Source organism: Sitophilus oryzae, unplaced genomic scaffold (genome assembly GCF_002938485.1).
Source record: "Sitophilus oryzae breed Bouriz unplaced genomic scaffold, Soryzae_2.0 scaffold_1582_pilon_pilon, whole genome shotgun sequence".
NCBI classification, from domain to species: Eukaryota; Metazoa; Arthropoda; class Insecta; order Coleoptera; family Curculionidae; genus Sitophilus; species Sitophilus oryzae.
The window spans coordinates 3,257,633-3,283,723 of record NW_022146261.1 but is presented as its reverse complement, the minus strand read 5'-3'; the positions used below and the strand labels follow the sequence as shown (position 1 = coordinate 3,283,723).

At 35.5% G+C, this 26,091-nt stretch overlaps 1 protein-coding gene across 1 annotated transcript; it reads left to right on the top strand.

The window, feature by feature from the left end:
- The first annotated feature begins 1,098 nt into the window (after positions 1 to 1,098).
- On the top strand, positions 1,099 to 24,519 carry LOC115879612 (TATA box-binding protein-like protein 1). The gene is made up of 5 exons (XM_030896506.1): positions 1,099 to 1,297; positions 1,437 to 2,094; positions 8,779 to 8,873; positions 23,158 to 23,310; positions 23,372 to 24,519. Exons 2-5 carry the CDS (start codon positions 1,478 to 1,480, stop codon positions 23,422 to 23,424), a joined length of 918 nt encoding a protein of 305 aa, XP_030752366.1. The 5' UTR covers positions 1,099 to 1,297; positions 1,437 to 1,477; the 3' UTR covers positions 23,425 to 24,519.
- The last annotated feature ends 1,572 nt before the right edge of the window (positions 24,520 to 26,091 follow it).

The following is a 26,091-nucleotide window of genomic DNA, read 5'->3' as shown; positions in this document are numbered from 1 at the left end:
TAGCGAAAAGTTGTTCCATTATTTCACTCAATTTTTGCCGAGATCTACCGCACGCTACACAACCAACTATTTTAGAGTCTTTTTCGATAAATCGCAATAGTGTCACTATTAATTTAAGTGCTGCCACAATTTCCATCTAGATTTACTACCTTTATACAACTATCAGTAGTAGAATAAATAATAAATTACTTAAAATAAGCTCCGTAAAGACTGACAAATCCACAAAATTTCAAATCAAATTGAAATGTGTCAAACTGTCAAATGAATCGTTAAACAGAACTGACAAGGATCCCCACCCTAGAGTGCTTTTATGGCGCTTTTTCCGCCCACCATGCATGAATACATGGATAGCATTATGCTCCTTCCTTAGGGTGCAGCCACACTATCCTAAAAACGGCGTATCGGCGTAACGGCGTAACGACCTTGAATCGATTTCCAGTAATTCTATTGGCTGAAATTTTTGATAGATGAATTTGACAGATAAAATTTCTGACAGATGAATGTTTCAGCCAATAGAATTACTGGAAATCTATTCAAGGTCATTACGCCGTTACGCCGATACGCCGTTTTTAGGATAGTGTGGCTGCACCCTCAGAGCAGCTTCGGGTAAGTAAACTAGCACTCAGCAGGGTTCGGAAGTAGTTAATTAAGACGTAATTTACCTGATTAACTACGTGTAGTTTTTCTTCAAAAACTACGTCTTTTCCTGTTCATTAACTACATGAAAACTACGTTAATAAACTATGTATTGATATTATGAATAATTTTCATTTGTATGAGGTGTAATAGAGATAATATGATGTAAATATTATATTTAAAGCCATATTTTTTCTGTTTTCTTAAATACATTATGTGTTTTTAAAGCTTCAACTTATTATAACCTCACCTCAAACCTTTGACATTTGAAAGTTACATACATAGGTTACATAAACTACACCCTCTACATAAACTACATTAACTACATGTAATGTAGTTTATGTAGTTTTTAAAAGTAACGTGTAATTTTCCGAACCCTGCACATAGGTCATAGCCGTCATAGATATTTAAAAACTGTATTGGCAACACTGAGTGTCATTAGTATCGCATGTCACATGTCGGTATTTGTCAGATTGTCAGTCATGTCACTATTGTCATTTGTCATTTCTTATTCAATTTTTTTCTGAATAGTTATAAATTTTATTCATATAATATTTTGAACCATGATTTCTTAGACTTTAAAATAATATAGTGATTGAAAATAATTTTTATTAAATCAATTTCCTATATTAAATTTGTATATTATAAAGTGCTTAAGAAGGTGAGCTTTTTATACATGTGTCAAAATTAAGGTCCTACTCCCTTAAACTTACTATTACCGGAATCTTATAGAAATGCTTTTATAAGAAGTAAATAGATTCTCGTCGATGAAATATTAATATGTGCTCTTTGTTTTTCAGACTACGCTGATAGAAATAGTCAAACTTTATCTTGATGTAGTATGGCGACAGCAATTCAAAAGAACAGTATAAAAACTCTTAGTAATGGCAATGGAATAGCACATCACTCAGTTAGCCATCACTCAATGCAGAGTTTTAATAATTATGACATGATTCCAAAGACTGAATATAAACCATCAGAAATAAAGGACGAGTCATTTACTAATTCAACCAAATATGACTCTATAGATATTAAAGAAGAATCTACAAATGATTTATTAACTGAAGAGCATTTTGAGACAAGCCAATCTGAACCAGAAATAGATATTGTTATTAATAATGTAGTGTGTAGTTTTAGTGTTCGGTGTCACTTGAACCTTCGTGAAATTGCGTTGAATGGAATGAACGTTGAATATCGTAAAGAAAATGGAATGATAACAATGAAACTTCGTCGTCCATATACTACTGCAAGTATTTGGTCATCAGGCAAAGTGACATGTACAGGAGCAACTAGTGAAGAAGCTGCAAAACAAGCAGCACGAAAATTTGCAAGATGTCTACAAAAACTAGGCTTTAATGTGAAATTTAATAATTATAGAGTGGTTAATGTCTTAGGTACATGTTCTATGCCTTTTGCCATAAGAATAAATTCATTCTCGGAAAGACATCGAGAAGCTGAGTAAGTACTGAATAGAATCTCTTTTTAAATCTCTATAAGTGATATATTCTGGTCTGAATACAAATATACTGTTATGTTTATTATAATACAGACTATTTCTAGCCTCGTTCTCAGAATTTCGTCAGTTGTAATAAAATTATAAATTATAAATTTAATACACCTCTTATTGGTTCCTTGAAGTGTCAACCAGTGTAGCCAGTGACACAATATTGTTCTGAGAATGGGTATGTTTAAGCTCTGTGTCTTTCAAGTCCTGTGACGCCAGTGTGGATGCATCCTCAGAACCCCGTTTTGTTGCTGGTAATCATAGTTCTGAGAACTGGGCTTTAAGTTGATAAAACTTGAGAGTTGATAAGTGACTATAATTTTGTTGAAATAAATGTTTATTTGATGGTCTGGTTCACAAATGTAAGTACAAAAATATATGTTTTGAATCATATGCATTTAAAGATAATAAGTTTGTCAAAATACACGTTCTTGATTATACTTAAGTACACCAAATGGAAGATAGCTCTGGCACCAACAAATTTGCATAGTTTACTTTCCATTGGTGTGCATAAGAAAAAAATTTGCCTAAATTATTTGTTTGCTGGAAAATGCACTTACAACATTTGCATACTAGACCATCGAAAATGTACTTTTTATATTTAATAAATAATTTTAAAATATATTCAAAACAATTTAATGAGATATTAATATGGATATAGATATTATATCAATATGGTAATTATTGGAAACACTGGAAATCGTCGTTTTTTTGTCATAAAAATTTTGGTAATTATTGGAAAAACTGGAAATTGTCCGATTTTCACAAAAATTTATACACATCCAATTTTGAGGTTGAAGATTACGAATCTGAATTTTTTTGGTGGTCTCTTAACGTTTTTTCAGAAAAACGAAAATTTATTTAAACATTGAATTTTTCTTAATTTAAGCCCTTTTATAAAGTAATAATTTCATTATATTTTCATTATATTATTGTTTAAAAGCCACACTTGATTGGGGATAGAAAAATGTCCAAAATTTTACTGACAAACATTACTTAACAAAATAAATAAAGAAAATTGAGGGCGCATCCATACCATCGTAGGAAAAGCAGATCCAGCAATTCTATTGACTGTAGTCCAGGACTATTAAGGTGCCTCGTGGAACAAAATACCCTAAAGCTGAATTTTTCTGGATAGTTAGTCATTGTGGTCCAGATTAACATACTAAAAGACCCCACCCCTCCGAGTGTGCAAACCACCCCTAAAGGGAAATCAATAAATACAATATATCAATAAAACAATCTTTTCGTTTTTGTTGAATATCTCCGATTCGGTCAACTTTATTAAAAAATTGTTAGGTGCAATTCACACTGAACGGACGTGGACGAGGACGTGGCAAGGACGGGACACGGACGCGGCGGAGATGTGACGTGTGCCAATCCACACAGAAGGGACAGGGTAGTGACGAAAAATTTCGGTCAGTTAGGAACGGAGAGGTGAAGTTCACAGTTTTGGTTACAACTCCAAAAGAGTCATAGTTTTGGCTACAACTGTAATTATCGACTAGATTAGAACATGGATTGTTCAAGTTCTGATGAAGATATATTGGGGCTGGTGTACTTGGCATGTACAAAAAAACCAGACAATTTTGGGTTCATCCACTGTGGCTAAAGAAGGGGAAAACGGGTGGAACATTTGACGTTATGCTTCAAATTCTTCACAAAACTGAATATTAAATTCAAGTGTTGTTCAACGGACGTGCCTGTTCCTATACGCCACGAGTAACGGGAAGGAGACGTGGCAAGGGCCGGATGGCAGCCGTCAGCACCACGTCGCCTCTGTGTGCATTGGACCATTGAATTAGGGTGCAGCCACACTATCCTAAAAACGGCGTATCGGCGTAACGGCGTAATGACCTTGAATAGATTTCCAGTAATTCTATTGGCTGAAACATTCATCTGTCAGAAATTTTATCTGTCAAAAATTTCAGCCAATAGAATTACTGGAAATCGATTCAAGGTCGTTACGCCGTTACGCCGATACGCCGTTTTTAATTGTACCTTTAGGGGTGGTTTGCACGCTCGGAGGGGCGGGGATTTTTAGTATGTTAATCTGGACCACAATGACTAGCTATCCCCAAAAATTCAGCTTTAGGGCATTTTGTCCCACGAGCACCATATAATTGAAAATAAGTGTCCTGAACTACTGAAATTTTTCGATCAACTAAACCAACCAACCCAAACCAAATGTAATACCATCAATTATTTTATTAAAAATTATTGCTCTGAATATTTTTATCTTTTATGTGTTAATTATGATCACGAAGGGCCATACACGGTAAGTAAACGCCTCTTTGGACTCACCATTCAAAGCATTTACTGTACCAGGATATGGGATATGATACCATAACGCTACAACAAGCCTTAAAGTTAATACAACCAGGGAATCGCCAAAAAAGACTGAAACCAAACCAATCACAAACTCATTCCAGAACCTGTTGGGGGCTGGACTAGGTATTAGTAGGTATATTCTATGATATAAAAGGGTAGTTGTGGATAAAAAATAATTAATTTGTTTTTTTTTTTCGTGGAAAGTGCGGAAAATAATTTGCCTCTATTAATCTGAGAATCTGGGTACCCGCTAAATTTAGATATGGCAACATGGATTTAAATGCCACTTGACACGTGACCGTCGGGAGAGTGCAAGGGATCGGACAGAGAAAGCAATACAAAAAATCAAACGATGGTTAGACAATAGCTTACTATCCTTAAATGTCAACAAAACAAAATCTGTCACTTTTGCACTCTCCCCACGCTCTCTGCCTGAATTCTGGAACCTAAAAATTCATAACCATGCCTGTGATCTAAACCTAAATTGTGTATGCAATAAATTGATTGAAAGAGTGACATATATAAAATACTTAGGTGTTCTTGTGGATCAAAACTTTATTTGGAAAGAACATATTACCTATATGTAACAAACAAAATAAGGAAAGTAATATATAAATTTTATGAGTTGCGCCATGTCTTCGGCTTCAGCACTTTAAAGATGGTGTATTATGCACTGGTGGAATTAATTTTGAACTATGGGTTGGTGGTTTGGGGTAGTGCCGGAGTGACAATTTTAAACAAACTACAAGTTGCACAAAAATATATTATAAAACTTATGTTATTTAAAAAATAAGAGGTTCTCTACTGGATTGCTTTTCAAAGAGAGCCAATTATTAGATATTAGACAGTTACACCTTAAAGCAGTAATTAGATTCATGAAAAAATATTCCAATTTTAAAGAATTCATCGTAAATTCATCGGTCGTAACACAAGAAATGTAGCTCAAATCAACGTTAGACGTCAAAACCCCAAGCATACCATTTGCCAGAATCATATTTATTGTCTTAGTCCAAAAGTGTTTAACTGCCTTCCAAACAATATTAAAGTAAAACCATACTCTAAGTGCAAAAAAGAGATAAGGCAATGAATACTTCAGAGCAATTATGTAGTTAATTATGTAGTCTAATTTGAAATATATATCACACAATTACTATCTCTTATCAAATTAATGTTACCACATTTCTACTAATTATTGTACTAAAATTGTTATACTTAGATGGAATTATTAGAATATATTTTTTGTTACTTTCAAAAAAAAACAAAATGATAAAACCTCTGTGATACATGGATAAGAAAAAGAGTGCACACACAGTACTTTAAGTACCATCGTACACTAAAGTAGAAGTTTTTATTTAATTTACCTATCATTTAGTGAGTGATTTTAGGAATTAGTTAAGTAATAGAGGGACTTATTTTTTGTTTTCCTATAGAATTAATTATATTCTGTTCAATATAAATAAACTACTACTACATAAAATAAATAAAATAATAGAAAAGAAAAAGATATTTAATGCAATTAAAAAACTTACTTTTACAACTCAATCAGATTTACCCTGCTACTAAATTAACCCATAAAAATAACAAAATAATAGTTTTGAACAATAATAAAACGTTAGAACGCAAGAATTTTCAAATAAATAACTGCCACTGTCTAAAATCTTGAAACAGTACAGGAAGTATAGGGATCGAACAATCCTTATCTCTATAGTATCTTTGACCTAGTGGAGCCTCCAACAGGTTCACAAATGAGTTTGTGATTGCCTTGGTATCAGTATTTTTTTGGCGATTCCCTGGTTGTAGACTGCAGAATGAGTGGGGGGGGGGGTGTTAATTACTGTGATCTTAAAGATCTATTGTGTTCCCCTTCCTTTTGAGTTATAACTCATCATACTGTCTATAACCCATCATACATATTGTTGGGGAGACAGAGTATTCCCCTGACAACAGACGTTCTTCCTCCGAGGGTATACACCCTTCCACAGTTGGAGTTTAATGAGCCTAAGCAGGACCCATTAAAGCTGGAGGATCTGTCTCCATTTTCTCCGCCCCTTTAACTTGGTCTAGACCCGTTATACCGGTGTTGTCCCGTATCTATAATAGAGGATATATCCTTTTTCTATTGCCTCCCTCGAGTTGATGACTCCCCTACTCGATGTCCTTACATTGGAGTTCCGAGCCTGGATAAGGCTCAGCAGGTAGGTGGTGTCTTTCCCTTTGCTCCAAGACCGTGATTGCCGCCCCTTTTCGGATGTTTTCTCCTTTCACTGCAACCAATCTCCGCCCTTGCCAATTTTCAAGCTTAGGTGCGATTTCCACCAACCAATCCGCCGATTCTTGAGATACACAATCTATGAAGATCATGCCCACCTGAAAGGGCATCCCTGCAAAACGCAGCTGATCAACATTTTGTAGATCGTTGTGTTGCAATCCGATCGCCTCCTCTAGAGCCGTTTACTGATCATTGATCAGTGCTACCTCTGGGTAATCCTTTGACAGCACCGCCATTTTCACCTGTCCGGCAATAACGACAAAACTGGTGATACGTCCCTGCTTGCCTCCCGGTGTTGGACGGCATTCCATCCTGGCTTTTTTCTCTCCATGTCGGTGCAGAGGTGAAAGGTTCTCGCTCCCTCTCTTGCCCTTGGTGGAGATGCATCAGGCTGTTTCTTGGTTCCTTTACTCTCTCCTTTTCCAAAGAGTGTTTTCGCTATTGCTTCCTCTTCAAGTCCTTCGTGGAGCAATCGGAGGTATCTCCGTGTTTCTGCTCCACTAAGACTTACTCGCAGAGGATCCCGACCCTGGCTACAGGAGGTGGTAGCTTGTTGCCACTTGTGGAGGATGATCTCGCGCAAGTGTCAGCCGCCTCGTCTGAAGTTCCCTTTGGGTTTGGTCCCTTGGAACTTTCATTGTTAGTGCTCCCAGTGTCGCTAGGGGGTTTCCCCACAGCTTCACCGGAAGTGTTTTTAATACTAGATCTCCTAGTGTTCCCACGAGTCGCTAGGGTCCACTTCTACAGAGCCCCGCATGTAGAAGTAAGGGGTGAATACAATGTCATCGTTATATGTGCCCCCTGATGCCCCAAAGTTGAGACCAGTAGAGGCTAATCTTTATTTAGTCACTCATCCCTTTTACCTGGTCCCGCCATCGTACTATTTAGGTTTTTGGGGAGGTTGACTCCTCTTGGTCCAGGCGGTTAAGCCAAGACATGAACACAGACAATAGAGGGTGCCTGGTATGACGGACAGGATAACCCCGTCCGGCATCGTTATATGTCTTGGTGCAATTCCCTGGCCACGGCACTACACCCAGGAACAAGACAGTGAGATGCTTCTTAGACCGAGCCAAAGTGCTAGAGGAGATTTCCCCAGCACCTGAATAGGAGCTTCTTCCCCAAAAACAAGGTCTTGCATCTCCTAGGGATTCCCTGGTTGCTTTTAACTTTAAAAAAGAGTGAAACCAAACAATCAATCTTTTGTTTATTTCTGTTTTTTCAAACAACCAAACCAACCATCTAACCTACCAACCAACCAACAATTATTAATAAAAACCAATTAATTACCAATTTTGAAAGAAATTTTGAAAAATGTCATTTGGTTACATTTTTGGATTTTTCTGAAAAACGGTAAGAGACATTTTTTCTATGTGAAAATGTTGGCTACTTAAAGGAAACAATTATTCCTATGTCAATTTGCTTACTGATTTAAAAGATGAAAAACAGGATTGATTTAACTACCTAAGAATGGACAAAGAAACTTACTTAGAACTATTGAAATTGATTTCTTCGAAAAACGACCACAGCACGATGTGCATCATGCATTTACTAAAAGACTTTCTACAGTTTTTGAGCCGCCTCTTTTACTGTTGAGGAAATAAGTGTCACTTAATGTTGTTCAACTGATAATTTCGTAGCCTTTCACCGCTCTTTCGTGGCGTTTTTTTTTATATAACATAATTTGTCAGAATTTTTTTTATTACCAGATGCTGTTGTTAGGATAATCTATTTTAATTGTATTTTTTTACACATTGTGAATGATTGTAAACTCCTAAGTATATTACAATTGGGGGTTGAAATCTTTGGTGTTACAACAACTGAACAAACACTAATTCTAGAATAATTCTAGAATTAGTGTTTTCTTTTCTCTTAAGTATAAAGTATAATTATTGAAACCACTAATATATTCCACTAACTTAGAGGTTCTGAATGAAGCTTTATTTATAACTATACTGATAACACATACTGTATAAATGTTATACTGTATATAAGTTATGAATTCATATTTGCTAATTTATTTTTTGTACCTTTTTAGTTATGAGCCGGAACTGCACCCTGGAGTAACATATAAACTTCAGCAACCAAAAGCAACATTAAAGATATTTTCTACTGGAAGTGTTACAGTTACAGGTAAGGATTGAAAAAATAATTCTTAATTTAACAATTAATTCGAAACTAAAGAATATCCCCTCAAAAAAATATTTTATTATCAAAACCAGGGTTGGGTAGGTAGAAAATTTTACATATTCTACCGTATTTTCTACACGAAGAATTTTAATTTTCTACACCAACTAATTGTCTACATTTTCTACATGTCCGTCCATATGTAGAAAATTACTTATGTATATTGAAAGCCATTTTTGACGTTTATATTTGTTTTAAATACTTTAACACAGTGAGTAGCACAAAAAATAGATTAATAACAATTAAACTAATTGTTATTTATTATTTAACAAATGGATAATGTCAACCAGGCGAGTTATGCCAGCCAGTACGATACATGATACAATGAATGAATGTAGAATGTAGAATGAATGAGAGGGAGGTTAATCACTGCGACCTTAAAGATCTATTGTGTCCCCTTCCTTGAGTCATTACACAGTCTCTAACCCATCATACCTCTGTTGTAGAGGGGACAGGATATTTCCCAACCTCCTCTGACAACAGATGTTCTTCCTCGAAGGGTACACACCCTTCCACGGTTGGAGTTTGGCCCTCCGTGTCCTTCACAGTCGAGGATCTTGCCTCCGGCTGAGGTACCCGTGAGGTGGACGCTGGAGGATCTGTCTCCATTTTCTCCACCTCTTTAACTTGGTCTCTCCTTAGACCTGATACCGGTGTTGTCCCGTATCTATAATAGAGGATATGCCCCTCTTTCTCTATTGCCTCCTTGGATTTGAGGTCAATTCCTATTGTAAGGACCTGACCATGACCCTCCTCCCTCGAGTTGATGACTCGCCAACTCGATGTCCTTACTGTGAAGTTCAGATCCCTGGATAAGGCTCAGCAGGTAGGTGGTGTCTTTCCCCTTGCTCCTCGGCAAAAAGACCGTGATGGCCGCCACTTGGATGTTTTCTCCCTTCACTGCAACCAGTTCCGGCCCCTGCCAATTTTTAAGCTTAGATGCTATTTTCACCACAATCTATGAGGATCATGCCCACCCGAAAGTGTATCCCCGCAAAACGCTACTGACACACATTTTGTAGATCGTTGTGTTGCGATCCGATCGCCACTACTTCGTCCAGTATAGCCTCTTCTAGAGATATTTGCGGGTCGGTGGTCAAAACAACCTCTGGGAAATCCTTTGGCAGCATCAGGCGCATCGCCATTTTCACTTGTCCAGCAATAGCGGCAAAACTGGTGATACTTCCCTGCTTGCCTCCCGGTATTGGAGGGCTTTCCATCCTGGCTTTTTTCTCTCCCTGCCGGAGAAGAGGTGAGAGGTTCTCGCTGCCTCTCTTGCCCTTTGATGGAGATGAGTCAGGTTGTTTCTTGGTTTCATTACTATCCCCTTTTCGGAGGAGTGTTTTCGCTTTTGCTTCCTCCGGAGCAAGTCCTTCGTGGAGCAGTCGGAGGTATCTCCGTTCTTCTGCTCCGCTAAGACCTACTCTCAGAGGATCGTCTAGCCCGCCTCGCCTGGTTGACCCAGGCCGGGTAGACGAAACGGCATGTTCCCAGTGTTGTTAGGGGGCTTCCCCACAGCTTCACCGGTGGTGTTTTTAGTACTAGATCTCATAGTGTTCCCACGAGTCGCTAGGGATAGTCGGTTCATTTCTACAGAGCCCCGCATGTAGAAATAAGGGGTAAATATAATGGGGTGCCCCATGATGCCCCAAGGTTGAGGCCAGTAATGGCTAGTCCTCTATCTAGCCAAGCATCCCTTTGACCTGGTCACGCCATCGTAGGATTTAGGTTTTTGGTGAGGTTGCTCCTCTTGGTCCAGGCGGTTAAGCCAAGATCCCCCCCACACCTTCTACCCGCGAGACATGACCACAGTCAGTAGAGGGTTCCTGGTATGACGGACAGGGGTAGCCCCGTTCGGCATCGTTATATGTCTTGGTGCAATTCCCTGGCCACGACACTACAGCCCGGAACAAGACGATGAGTGAGATGCTTGTTAGACCAAGCCAAGCGCTAGGGGGATTCCCCACAGCACCTGACCAGGAGCTTCCCCACTAACGACAAGGTCTTTTTTCAATTTGATTCGATTTCTTATTATACGTATATGAGCATTGATAATTGTTTGTCGTTTTCAAAATGTTATCTACTATAGCTTCTTCTCAAAAATACAGAGTAAACAAAATATCTTATAATAAAACAGGTCCTGGATGATGGCAGATAAATAATTCTTACAGAAAACTGCATTAGGAAGACTGTTCAATGAGAGGATACAATACAGTGACAATAATAGTCTGGTTACAGTGACAGTATTAGTCTGATATTTTAATTAACATGTAAATAATACAATATGATAAAAAAATGGCGTCAGCGATGGCTATGAAATGAAGATCGCTGTCACTTTATATGTAAAATTATATGGGGTATGTCATAGATGTTCATTTCCAAGCCAACTGGAAGCCATCTTTTCCGTCATATGGTAATTTCTGTAGTATTGGATGTCTTGGTTCAAAATGGCTTGTTAGATTGTGACACTTTGACTGTCAATGTCCAAAGGCTGCTTAATCATTTTGAAGATATATACCATAATGATATATTTCTTCAAAAAATATAATGATTAGGTAACTTTTTTCTTGATCATATCATAACCGGGAAAAAAAAGTGTAAAGCGAACAAGGAAAGTATGATCAATGACATTCACAATATAATTTTACATACATATACGTAGCGACAGTGATCTTTACTTAAGAAAAATCTGATAGCTTTCGTTCAATAATTGTTTGCATCTTTGTTAATTAATTACCTACATTCATTTTATTATTCATATTCATTTTCATATTACAACTAGATATTATTTTTTATTTTATTTTTATTTAAATTATCATATTAATGTTATATGAAAATACATTTATGTCTAGATACTCTAACTGTTGCTTAACACGTTGACTGCCAAGCAAGAGTTAACTCGTTGGTTACCTACTCCCAGACCCCAACCACAAGTTATCTCGTTCTTGACCAACGATTCTTCAGCGCCCAACAAAAGTAGCCAATCCAACATCTACACAAGTTTATGAAAAAAAAAATTATGTGTAACATGAAATATTAAAAATGGTTTTTAATAGATTTTGATTAATTATTGCGATTTTCACACTGTGGCGCCCAGAAAGAGTTACCCAACAAATGCTTTGGCAGTCAACATGTTAGAAATCTTCAATACATACTTAAAGTTTTCTTCTGAGCGGATACAATAGCATGTTGTACTGAACACTCATCTCCTGTTTTCAAATCAACTTCCACAAACGACTCTTCAGTGCTTCTACTCTCATATATTTCTTGATAAACGCTTGCCTCAGCTGAACCTAACCCCACATTAAATTTGTTAGTTATTAAGTAATGTAATTAAATAATTTAATAGTTCATTCTCCAGTTAAGATGTACATATACATGGCGCATCTCATTCGCCCCGGTTGATTATACGAAAACGGAAAGATGTAGAAACAATTTTTTATGGGTATATGTAGAGAGGCAATGTGCATAATTTAAAATTATTTTCAAAGGTACAGGGTGTGTCAGAACTAAGATCCATATCAAAGTTATATTTTTTTCTTATGGAACACCCGGTATTTTATTTCAATTTTGGATTCTTGAGCATAAAATAAGGCAATTATTATAAGGGTTTAATATGTTTAAATTAATGCTTTGATTTTTGAGACATTTAAATATGCATGCTATAATAAAAAGTTTGGTAACACCCTGTACATTACTTTTTAGAGTTAATTCTTGTACTGATTTTGAAGCCAGATAAATAAACTTTACTAAAAAAATTGTATTGCTTCCTTTAATGTATACAGGGGCATCAAAAATTGCTGGTGAATTTTATATATATTTTTTTTACATAAAAACTTCTTTATTTCAAATGTAACACTATGTATTTTTTTAAATAAGTCGAAGCCGATTTAAATGCTCTTTCAAACTACACACACCGGAAAAATCTAGGGATATCATTTTATTAAAGTTAAAAATAAATGTTTTGAATAAACAACCACATATTTGTAGGCCGATTCTTTCTACTTCGATTGAAACGAAGTAGTCACACTAGTTATTTCTAAATTTGGGATATTTGCAGAAGCGTTTGTGCATTTTTTGTCAAATGTATAAAAAGCACCTAGCATCAATTGTTCGAATTTAACCTGTACTGGCTATGTTTTTATGATAACTGGCCAGAATTCATTCAAATAACTCTGTTTATTATTAAACGACATTATGGAGCGTAGACATCTTAACAGAGACGAAATGCTAAGGACCATGGGTATGCTTGAAGCTGGAATGCGCCAAATCGACGTAGCTAGAGCATTAAATACAACGCAAAGTGTAATATCGCGATTAAGTGCACGCTACCGTGAAAGTGGTGATGTTGCTGAAAGGCACACAAGGCGACATCGCATTACTACCCCTCAGCAAGATCATTTTTTACAATTAAATGCTCGACGCTGACCGACTCTTAAGCACCAGAGCTTAGTTTAATTCTCCAGGAAACACATAATGTAACCGTTAGTCCTGACACTGTTCGCAACAGATTAAGAGAGGTCAACTTAAGAAGCAGACGTCCCTGGAGAGCTCAACCCTTAACGAGAGGAAATCGAGAGGTTCGCGATATTTGTGGGCTCAAGATCATGTTGAGTGGTCGAATGAACAATGGGCCAATGTTCTCTTTACGGATAAGTCACGCTTTGGAATTCATCCGGATTCGAGAAGGCTTAGGGTATGGAGAGAACCGGGAAATCTTATTCGGTTGGATCATGTTCAGGAAGTGCACCCTTATCAAGGTGGAACTGTTATGGTCTGGGGAGGAGTCCAGTTAGGCCGAAAAACCGATCTCGTTTTTCTTGAGAGGTTTCTAACAGGAATCACATATCGTGATTTAATTCTTGAGCCTGTCGTGTTACCATATGCCAATGATTTTGGGAGAAACTTCATTCTCATACATGACAATGCACGGCCTCATACAGCCAGAGTGGTAAGTGTTAAGTTTATCAATAAGTGTGGTAAGTTTATCAATGCTCATCAATTAAATATCTTACCCTGTCCGGCATAATCTCCTGACCTCAACCCCATCGAGCACGTATGGGACGCGGTCCAAAGACGAATTTTGAGAATGGGTATGCCTCGTGAAACTCGTAGGAATCTGGTTCGGGCCGTGAATGCAGCGTGCCAGGCTGTACCTCAAGAAGAGATCGACAACCTGATCAGGAGCATGGAGAGACGATGTAGGACTGTAATGAACAGTAGAGGAGGCCATACCCTTTATTAAGTAAAAATGATTTTATCTTTTTTTTTTAATTCGCAGTTTAGAATAAAAAAAATGTGTGTATTTCTTTGAGTTCAATAAAAATCAAGGTAAATTTGAAAAATTCGGTAAATTTCGCATTTTTATTTCCAATACGTCCTGTAAACCATTTGTTTATTTTAATTTTATTATATCAAAAATGCAAACAATAAAATTACTGACGATGGCTGGATAAAATTGTAATATCCCTAGACTTTTCCGGTGTGTGTATATTAGGGTTTCCTATACCTATCTGGCTCAGATTTTGAATAAAAAGCAATTTTTAAATAAAATGGCAATCAATATGGCTGGTGTCGCCATGGCAATTTGCTAGTGACAGATAGTAGCTATTTTCAAAATCGACATTAGTTTATGGACTTCTATTTAAATTTATTTAATTGACCTACAATAGTTTAATAAGTAAATACCTATTTATTATTTTATCAAGAAAAATGAAGAAGTAGTTCTTGGATTTATATTACGATGACTTGTATATTGGATTTTCTATAAAAGAACCAATAAGGCAAAATCATTTTCTTCACTTCCAACGACAGGTTTCTGCTTAATAGGTTTTTCATATACCACACTATCAGATCTGCGAAATAGGAAAAGTAGTTTTTCAAAGGAACGCTTGTCAAGAAAATTCCTATTTGGATATCTTAGCATAAACCCTTCAGGCCAACAAGCAATTGCCCTCACAAAATAAAATCACTAGTGACATATCCATTTCTTCCGCCAGCAGATACTGCTTCATTTTTCTTGATAAAATAATAAATACTTACTTATTAACCTTATTGTAGGTAAATCACCCCTGTTATACATTTAAATAAAGTCCATAAACTAATGTCCTTGAAAATAGCTACTAAGTGTCACTAGAAAATTGTCATGGAGACACCAGTCATCTCGATTACAATTTTATAAAAAAATCGCTTTTTATTTAAAATCTAAGCCAGATAGGTATAGGAAACCCTAATATAGTTTGAAAGAGCATTTAAATCTGCTTCGACTTAGAATACATACTTAAAAAATACATAGTGTTGTATTTGAAATAACGAAGTTTTTATGTAAAATAAATATTTAAAATAGACCAGCACTTTTTGATACCCCTGTATACATTTAAGGAAACAATCAATTTTTTTAGTAAAGTTTATTTCTCTGGCTTGAAAGTCAGCAGCAAGAATTAATTCTGAAAAGTAATGTGTTGACAAATTTTTTATTATAGCATGCATATTTAAATATCTTTAAATATCTCAAAAACTAAAGCATTTAAACATATTAAACCCTTATAATAAATGTCGTATTTTATGTCTAAGAATCCAAAAATGAAATAAAATACCGGGTGTTCCATAAGAAAAAATATAATTTTGGTATTGACCTTAGTTCTGACACACCCTGTATATTTCAAAACAATTTTAAATTGTGTATATTGCCTTCCCACATATACCCATACAATATTTTCTTTCTACATCTTTCCGTTTTCGTATAATCAACCGAGGCGAATGATGTGTGCTACCCTGTATATTATTACCTTTTACATATAAATCTGGAACAGATCCGTGTTTTAAATTAGTTCTATTATGATAGGTTTTGTATTTGCAACCTTCTGAAAGATGTCGGTCACACATCACACACACTTTTCCTTATTTTGACACCTTTTAATAATTAATCTTCTCTTCCTACAACTTTAATCCATGCGTGAAGCAACTGAAAATGCAAAAAAAGCATTACTTTGTCTCTATTTCATTGCTTACTAAATGCTTAACAATATACAGGGTGTTTCAAAACAAATGCGAAAAACTTCAGGGGGTGATTCCTTGTTCAAAATAAAGGGTAGTTTGCTTCATAAACGTTGGGTCAAAAGTCAACCATTAGGGAGATATCGCGGTACAAAGATGGCGGAAAAATAATGTTTTTATTTTTTATCTTGAAAACGAAAAGAGATCATCAGTTTTATGGACAGCCATGAAAATCTCTCGGTACTTTTTTCACTTTTGTGTGAAAGGGGCCAACTGGCTCTCTGCCATCCAGCCCTAAAACAGGCTCCATCAACACATGCAAAAAATATTTGAGTTGTGCTTGTTTAGAATTTTTTATCTTTCTTGTATTTTTTTTGATAAAAACTCACCGATTTGAAATTAAAAATAAAATGTAAAGCATTACATGCCAGGACAAAAACATTTTCTGGTAAAGAATCTGCGGCTGCTGTAATTTTAGAAAAAATCTATTCGGCTGCTGTTACTTTTTATAGGATGTTCATTATTATTTTGACATTACTTACTGCAATACGTTATTATCTAGATGATTATTATTATCGTTATTATCACTAGATTCTTAATCTAAAAAATGTTTTTTGTCCTGACATGTAATGCTTTATACATTTTATTTTTAATTTCAAATCGGTAAGTTTATCAAAAATATTTGCATGTGTTGGAGAAGATTTTTCTCTTTAAATTTCGTTAACAAGAATGATAGAGTAGTTTATTTCAACCCCTTCCACTCATTTTAAAAAGTAAAATTACCAGAAAGTGTGTTTTCATAACAGTAATGCTTCCATGTACCCCTCATTAGTCTATCTCTTTGTTTTCAAGATAAAAAATAAAAACCTTATTTTTCCGCCATCTTTGTACCGCGATATCTCCCTAATGGTTGACTTTTGACCCAACGTTTATAAAGCAAACTACCCTTTATTTTGAAAAAGGAATCACCCCCTAAAGTTTTTCGCATTTGTTTTGAAACACCCTGTATATGTTAAAAAATATCTATACCTATGTGGCGGATTCATCTCTCCAAAAAAATCCTTTATGGGTATTTCGCCACTGCACTGCAAGAAAATCTACAAAATAAAATAGTTCTTTTTTGTAAACACTTCTGCGTTAAACCTAAACGTACACTGCTTGTCAGAAGTTATGTTTACAGTTATACAAATTTGCCTAACAAAGAAAAAATGCTTAACGTTTCGGAAAGTTTACCTCTTTCCGTCGTCGGAAGCAAAAAAAATACAAAGAATAAAGAAAAAAACTATTTAAAATATTTAAATTCAACTATTCAAGAAAACACTTTACTGTCGTTTTAACAGAACGTCAACGGTTTCTTGTAGACGTATCTGTTTAAAAAAAGTAACAGCGCTTTCAGATGGAGCGGAGCGCCCGCGCGTACCGTCCGCGAGTTCCATGAGTTTAAATGAACAATTTCACATGGGTCGCGGACGGTCCGTTACATCTGAAAACGCTGTAAAGTGTTCTCGAATAGTTGAATTTAAATATTTTAAATAGTTTTTTTTCTTTATTCTTTGTATTTTTTTTTGCTTCCAAGTCGGAAACTGTAAACATAACTACTGATAAGCAGTGTCCGTTTAGGTTTAACGCAGAAGTGTTTACAAAAAATAACTATTTTATTTTGTAGATTTTCTTGCAGTGCAGTGGCGAAATACCCATAAAGGATTTTTTTGGAGAAATATATACGTTACGGCTAAAATGGATACTTGGCTAGTTTTCAAACTAGCCAGCTATTTTGCAAACAAATAGCAAAACCAACACCACAAACTGACACCTAACCAACAAAATAACAGCGCTTTTTGCAAAATAGCTGGTTAGTTTGAAAACTAGCCAAGTATCCATTTTAGCCGTAACATATACAACAGATGTGCTTGTCACCAACCCAACCCAACCTAACCTAACACTTGGCTATTTCACTAATTAACCACATAATATGTTAAGCGAGCAATTAATAGAGTAAACGCCACGAATGTTTGGGAGTGATTCATCGGTCGCTACCATGTGAACTAATCTGTTCAAGGTCACATAAAACTTAATTCCAGTGCCGTGGTCTTTCAAATCATATAATAATCAATATATAATCTGTTGTAATTTGTTGTTTTAACTGTCAAATTCTTGTCAAAACATATATTTGGTTATAAATATAAAATGGAATGCCCCATTGGTCGCACTGCAAGCACACCAATGGATTGAGGCACAAAAACGAATCAATCAAAGAAACGTGATATAGTATCGTCTTTGTCAATCACGCTAACATTTTAGAATAAGTAGGAGGAGCGCAGGCAGATGATTAGACCGGGCCTTTAAAAACCTACGTCTGCGGTAAAAATTTACATTTTTAATGTAAAAATGATAGCGCGCGTGTCGATTCTAACTTCATCAAGCGATGAATCACTCCCAAATATTCGTGGCGTTTACTCTAATCACATTCATCTACCCTTTGTAATGAGATGCAATTTTATTACATCAAATTTTCCATTCATTTTGTAAACTTCAACTAACAAATTTTTGCCAGTCTTAAAAGTAAAACATAAATCAGGCAGATGCATACCTACTTCAACCACATACTCCTTATTAAAACAGGATAGGCTTGAATTACATATTCAAATATTATTGTCTAAGAGCTGGCTACATAAAAAACCTTATCATCGTTACATGGCTAATTTTTTGTGTGAAGTATCCTTTTGTGTAGCCATTATGGAATAGTCATGCCTGCCAGCGCGATCCCGGGGCTTAAAGCGGGGGCGGCCCAAGAACAGTTAACCTAATAGGACTGCTCATTCAGCCAAAAGTGTCCGCCAGGTGCATGCGAAAACTACTCGCTATGTGACGTCATTGTAGTCCTTGTCATGGTTATTAGTCCTTATCCGGCAACCAATAATACACACACGTGCATTATTGGTTGCCGAATGCAAAACGTTCATTATTTATTTAAACACCTTATATGTATGCAGTATACAAAATTAACTGTTTAATACTAATAAATCGTATTAAATACTCGGATAATGCATTTTTAAGAACAGCAGTTCCCAGCATCACCTTTTGCAAGCATTCTTTTTAGAGTACTTCCATATTTTGCTTTAATATAATTAATAAACAATATCGTAGGCACTTAGTAAGCACTTTGTCACAATCCACAACACAAAATGAACGTATTTATACACACTATAGCTCTAAAAACTTTAAAGACACCTTTTTCACATTTAAAATTGACAAAATAATTAACTCAACATTTCTCAGCTGTTATTTTTATAAGTTTACCATAGGCGACTAATAATACACACTATCATGACAAGGACTACAATGACGTCGCAACTGTCAGCTGAAGCACGGGAAGAGGCGAACGTACGTCTTATGAGAACGATCAATCCTATTAGTTTACAGTTCTTGGGGGCGGCCAATTGAAAGGGTAAAATTTTGACACTAAAAATATTATAAGATGCATGAGTTATAATTGCGAAAATAGCTTTTATTTATTATTAAGAAACGTGGAAAATTGTTGGCAGACATTTTTCTAGTCGCTAAAATGCTGACAGACAACGCGAAAGAGTCATGACATTTTAAAAATTATTAAAAAATGAAATTTGAAGAATGAAAAAAATTACGGCATATTTGCATGCCGATTGGTGAAATGTCATATTTATTTATTTTAAAAGCCGTATGCAAAAGGGCAGATAAAAAGATCGTGGCTCAATCAGCTGCAGACAGTTATCAAAAGCGTGATATTACTCTAGCGCTTTATTCAGGGAACGCTGGCCGCCTCATCCATTTAAGTATAGATAAATCATATAATATACGATTATATTATAAGTATATTTTTTTATTATTTCAATAACGATTTTTTTGTTTGCCCTTTTGCATACGGCTTTTTAAATTAATTAACGGTGGAATGTCATGTTTATTGACATTCCACCAACCGACATGCATGTATGCGATGATTTTCTTTTGTCAAAATTCTATGCCTCTTTCGCGTTGTCTGCCGGCATTTCAGCCACGAGAAAAATGTCTGCCAACAATTTTACACGTTTCCTAATAATAAATAAAAGCTATTTGGCAATTATAACTCGTGTACCTTATAAATATTTTTAGTGTCAAAATTTCACCCTTTCGATTGGCCGCCCCCGCTTTAAGCCCCGGGATCGCGCTGGCAGACATGACTATTTCACAATGGCTACACAAAAGGATACTTCACACAAAAAATTAGCCATGTAACGATGATAAGGTTTATGTAGCCAGCTCTCTCGGTCTATTATGTTTTTATAATGACTGCTTAAACACATTCAATTATGTTCTTATAATCATCACAGTTTAAACAGCCCACCCTTTGTAACTTTGTAAGTCTTCATTATTTAACCTGTTTAAGCTTTCTTTTTCTACCATATGATTGAAAAAAAACGGCTTCAAAGACGGCTGTGGAATGACAATCGATGATAATTTTGGCGAGGTCAAGCCCTAGACGTTATTTACTTGACTCGTACTGTTCTATATTTTTTAATGGCGCTTACTGCCAGTTGGCCTTAAGACGATTGTAATTTAGTTTTATATTAAGTAAAAATGATTTTGAAATGGTGTATAGTTTAAAATTCGAGAAAAAATAGTTTTTACGAAATATATTCGTGTGTCTGAAAAAACGTTCTACCCTTTTTAATCTTCCTATAATTAGTGTTAATTTTTGACAAGTTTTATGTCAATTTTTAGTAAATGACGTCGACAAAATTATCATCGATTATCATGCTCCAGCCGTCTTTGACACCATTTTTTTTTCGATCGTGCGGTATAATTGCTGCCCTTGTTGACAAAAGATAAAATACTAACAAAATAAACGTTTTTTACTGTTGCTCTTGGATTATTCGCGTTTTAACCGGTTTGCGGTGAATAATACGCGAAACTAACACACATTCGGTATCACGCTTGATACCAAACTGACCTGGAACGGATATTTGGAAAATGTCACAAGGAGGGCGGTGACTACACTAGCGGTGGTCAGACGCCTTCATGGAAAAATCTGGGGCCTCAGACCACAGATGGTACACTGGCTGTACACTGGAGCGGTGAGGCCTTCAGTAACATATGCATCCTTGGTATTGTGGCCTGAGGTATGAACAACAATGCTCAGCCTCAGCAAGGTGCAAAGACTTGCTTGTCTGAGCATAACAGGGGCGATGAAATCAACGCCCAATGCATCAGTGGAGGCGCTTCTGGACCTTCCGCCTCTTTCCGCCACATAGTGATCCAGGCGGAGGCAAGAATGGGACTCTATCGACAACAAAGTGTCTTGTCTCTGGGAAATAGGACAGAAACCAGACACTCAAAGATGGGAAATCCTATCGGGGGACCTCTACTCCAAATGAGATCGGACCAAATGACCCCTCTTTATCACTACCACAAACCATTCGAGGTGAACAAAATGGATCGAGGAATGTGGACAAATATAACATTCCTTCAGGATGGACTAACCTGGTATACAGACGGGCCAAAGACCGCTGAAGGAACAGGAGGAGGAACAGAGCTGGAGTATTTGGGGAAAGACCAAGGGTAAGTTTATCCTTTTCCTTGGGTAAACACTCAACCGTATTCCAGACAGAAATCTCGAGAGAAAACAATTGAAGAGCTTATTCAGATAAGCTCATCAATATATGCTCAGACAGTCAGGCGGCACTTGGGACGCTTATGAGCTGATGCCTAGGTGAACTGGAAGCTTTGGCTCGAAGGAACAGAATTAAATTATTCTGGGTGCCGGGCCACAGCGGCATCCAAGGCAACGAAAAAGCCGATGAGCTAGCTAGGCAAGGATCATCGGCATTTTATCTTGGTCCAGAGCCAGTACTGGGAATACCCAAATGTATGGCCCGTAGTGCACTGGATCAGGGAAAAGCAGAATGTCCACTGGAGAAACAGACAGGGGCACAGGCACAGCAAGGCTTTTATCCAAGGACCTAGCTCTAAAACCGCAAAAGAACTGCTAATGCTTAGCAGGAATAAATTGCGGATTACAACAGGCCTCTTGACAGGACATATGGCTGTCAAGTGTTACCTGAACAAGCTCAACCTGTATCAAGGAAATCTTTGCTGCAGACTCTGCGATAAAGATCCTGAAACAGCGGAGCACATAATATGTCACTGCGAGGCTCTGGATCGCAAGCGACACTTTTTATTTGGGAAAGATAGGCTAGAACCGGAGGAACTATGCTCCCATCCTATCAAGGACCTGCATAAGTTAGTACAGGGCACAGGGATAGGAGAATGGGTGCAGACATAGAACGGGGACAACTTTTTTAGCTTTAAAATATATCGCATTGATAATAACTTTTACTCTCAAAATTTCATTCGAAACGCTAAAAGTACTTGGAAGAAAATTATAATAAATCGAAAAAATATTTAAACAACACCCTGTAGCTACGAAACAAAGCGCAGAATCGGACCTATGTTAATATGAAAAATAAATCTTATTTTCACGTGAGGAATCTCTCCACGAGAGATGGCACATGTATTTTGAAACACCCTGTATAAAAACCAGCTGGTTATGTTTTAACATCAGGATTACGGGATGTCGTTGCAGCCAGCCTATAATATATCGGATAATTGGCGAATTAACTAATTTCGCGTATTATCCGTAACATCTCTGCGCTCCTTGACAATAGAAAAACAATATAACATACGAACATCCCTCAAAACACAAAATAGACTTAGACTCATTTTAACTTACACTACACCAATAAACACTGAATTTTATATTGATGACACATCTAGACCATTAAATGTTCGAATTAAAGAACATAAAGATTAAATACCTTTTTTTTATTTTGTAGATCTTCTAGTGGCGAAAAAACAGAAGTTTTTTCAACAAATCCAGTATTCTGAAAACTAATATTTTTTTGATTTTATATGGCGTTGCAGTTATGAAAAAATGCAGCATTAAGAATTATTTTTACTAGATTCGTTTTGTCCTCTGATATTCATACGAAAAAATGTGTTTTTTAACGTGTTCGAAAAAACTGATCTTTCCTTTGACTTCACCTTGATTGTGTGATCTAAGTCCAGTTTGTAACTTTTTTTGTATTGTCATTACATACTTTAATACCACAATATTATGTTAATATGTTTTTTAGCCATGCTAAATTAATTTCGCATATTTTTTTGTTGTATAACACAAACGTATAATTTGTTATATAATTATCAGCAATTAATATTTTAGCTCCAAGTGTTGCCGAGGTGCAAGCGGCCATAGAATACATATTTCCCTTAGTATATGAATTTCGCAAAGAAAGATCCAAAGAAGAAATTGAAATGTTAGCAAAAAAGAAGATGAAGCAAGAAATTTATAGTGAAACACACCTTAAACTTACTGGTATGTTAAAGTTATTATTATATTATAAATAAAGCCTATATTATAGATATTTTTTATTTAGGCGTCCAAGAAGAACAAGAAATGAACACGGATGAAGAAAACTGGGGAGATTAAAACAAACATACTGGCTTGGTGTATTAGTAATATAATTTAATAACAAAAAGTTTCTCTCCCATGTAACTCAATCATGTGATTTTTTATAATTTAATACCTTTAGTTCTGAAACAGGTCAAATTGGAACTTTCGTTAGCGGCAAATTATGGAAAAAATTGACAGTATAATAAATTTATTTATTTTTGCCCTAGTTCATATATCTATTGTAATACTACCGCTTTGTTAATTCACATTGTTAAAGAACACTGTTGAAGAACAGAATGTTTTCAATGCGAATTACATAATTTACAAAAATAGCTAGTCAGATCCAAAACTTTGACTTTTCTCAGTTATTTATTGATATCTATGAGACTGTAAAAACTTTGGTTTCCTTTTTTAAGGATTAGTTAGATATTATGATTTTTAAATATTTTTATCAATATCACAGTGTTGTAATGGCATTTATTATGAATACAAGAACGAAAAACTGTATTTTTAAGATTCCTTTAAATTGGGAAGAACTATTTCCTAGTCACTTTCTTAATTTTATTACATTTTAAATCAAAAGCAGTTTTAGATTTACACTTTTGTGCTTTATTTTTGCTGCTTCAGTTTTTATAGAAAATAATTTGTGGTGGGAATTAAGTAGAATCAGTAAAGTAACGTGCAATAACTATGCATAGTAGTAGTATTAAGGTACAAATATAGTAAAAAAGTTATGTACATTTTTTATAAAATGTAAAACCGAATGTATCTTATTTTACTTCTTAATAGAAAAAGCGATATTCAAATACTATTTGTAACTCTCTTTTCACTTGTATATTATTTATTATTGTAGTACAAATTATTTTGTATTTCCCGCCACTTTGTAGTTTTAAAATATATTATGTTAAAGTCTGTATCTTAAATTTTAATTTTGATCATGATGTATTAAGAAAAATATCAAATGAGGATATATCTGTAACATGGATAATTATGGACTGATGTTTATAATGTTATCAAGAGGAAATCAAGTTTCATTTATTTCACTCTTATTATTAATAAGTCATCGAACTGAATCTCTTATACATATTTTAGTTCATAAGTAAATTGTTAAATAAAAACAAGTTGCAGTTTCTTATACCGTTTTATATAATAAATTATAATTTCCCCAAAGTAATAAAACTATTGCACTGTGGTTTAATACAATAAATTGTTATTAAAAAAACTACGCATAGAAAAAAATATCATTGAAGCTATGTCTCTTTAAAGCTTTATTACCATTGTACCGCTATTTGTTGGTCAGTTGGTTCAAAAAAAAGTGTTGTTTCTTTTTTGCTGCCAAGTTGGGTTTATCCGTAATGCGTTATCCATCATGGATTTTATGCAATTTTATTGATTTATCCTTAGATCTTCTAAACTTCGTGGATAAGTAAATTCGCTTCATTGTTGAAGGCACATCAGAGACATTCGACTATCTGATTATCTTTATCTTTGACACTGACTGACCAATCGTCTATCTTTCTTTTGTGTATATCAGTGGCGGCTCGTGCTCATTATTGTAGGGAGGTCAATATCTAAAAATATTGCGTCGATTTTTTTAAGGCGCGCCCAAATTTAATTGGTTTCTTACAAGGTACTTGTACGTTTAGTTAAAGGAAAATAAACATAAATTCTGTCAAAATGAAACCTACTCTTACATTTTTAAACAGATGGTCTAGTGCCATTTCACTAAAAATCCAGTCAATGTTCTTTACACAAATTTTCCAAGGTAGGATTTAAAAAACACTTAATAATATCACAAAAATATAAATGCATATACAGACCGGACCACCGTAGTAGTAACATAGGCAGAACCGGACGAATTAGCGTATACCCGTCCGCCAGATAAAAAGCAGGCGAAAAAATGCGATAAAATAAAAATAGGTCGATATGTGATAAGAATGTTTCAGAATTTGTATTTATTCGTGTTTTGGTTTGGTTTGGTAATAGCCAAAACGAATACGTAGATTCTCACGACAGTTCTCGTGTAAAATTTATTTATTAAGTAAAATAATGGATGTTTATGAAGTTCGTGAGAAAATTCAAATTGTAAAATTGTATTTCCAAATTGTCTTATCGGGATATACAAACAATTTTTCCACAAACTTTTGTAAACAGGCCAATTCCATCTTTATCTACTATATCAAGAGTTATTAATAATTTTGAAACACATGGGTGCGTGTCCCCACAAAAACACAAAAAGCCTAATGTGTTGATTAATGAAGAACAGGAGTTAAAGCAAGTGTTCGTTTGTGCTACCGCGGATTAAAATCCCACGTTTTCAAGTAATCAAATTGCTGAGGTGGTTGCCCTGCCCACAATGCCCGTATTGTTTAAGAATATTTGAACAATATTTTTCCCAACCGTTTAAGTAGTGGATATGGAACTATTTTGTGGCCCGCTAGATCACCAGATCTTTCTCCCAATGATTTCTTTTTGTGGGGTTATGTAAAATCCAAAGTGCATGGTCATAATAGGGCTAATAATCTGGATGAGTTTCAAGTCAAAATACGAGAAGCTTTCCAAACTATTAGCCCTAATATGTTATGTCAGACGGGGATTTTACGACCGCCTCTGTCTAGCACAAGAAGGTGGTCTTTTTGAACACTTGTTATAACTGTTTTTTATTTAAAGTAATATTATAGTTTTTTTTTGGGTTTAGGGAAT

Bases quoted from the DNA above. Each gene is read 5' to 3' on its own strand.
- LOC115879612 (XM_030896506.1), top strand. From the start codon at position 1,478: ATGGCGACAGCAATTCAAAAGAACAGTATAAAAACTCTTAGTAATGGC. The intron at 8,874-23,157 runs GTAAGGATTGAA...TTAATATTTTAG, and splicing joins TGGAAGTGTTACAGTTACAG to CTCCAAGTGTTGCCGAGGTG. The intron at 23,311-23,371 runs GTATGTTAAAGT...TTTTTTATTTAG, and splicing joins AACACACCTTAAACTTACTG to GCGTCCAAGAAGAACAAGAA.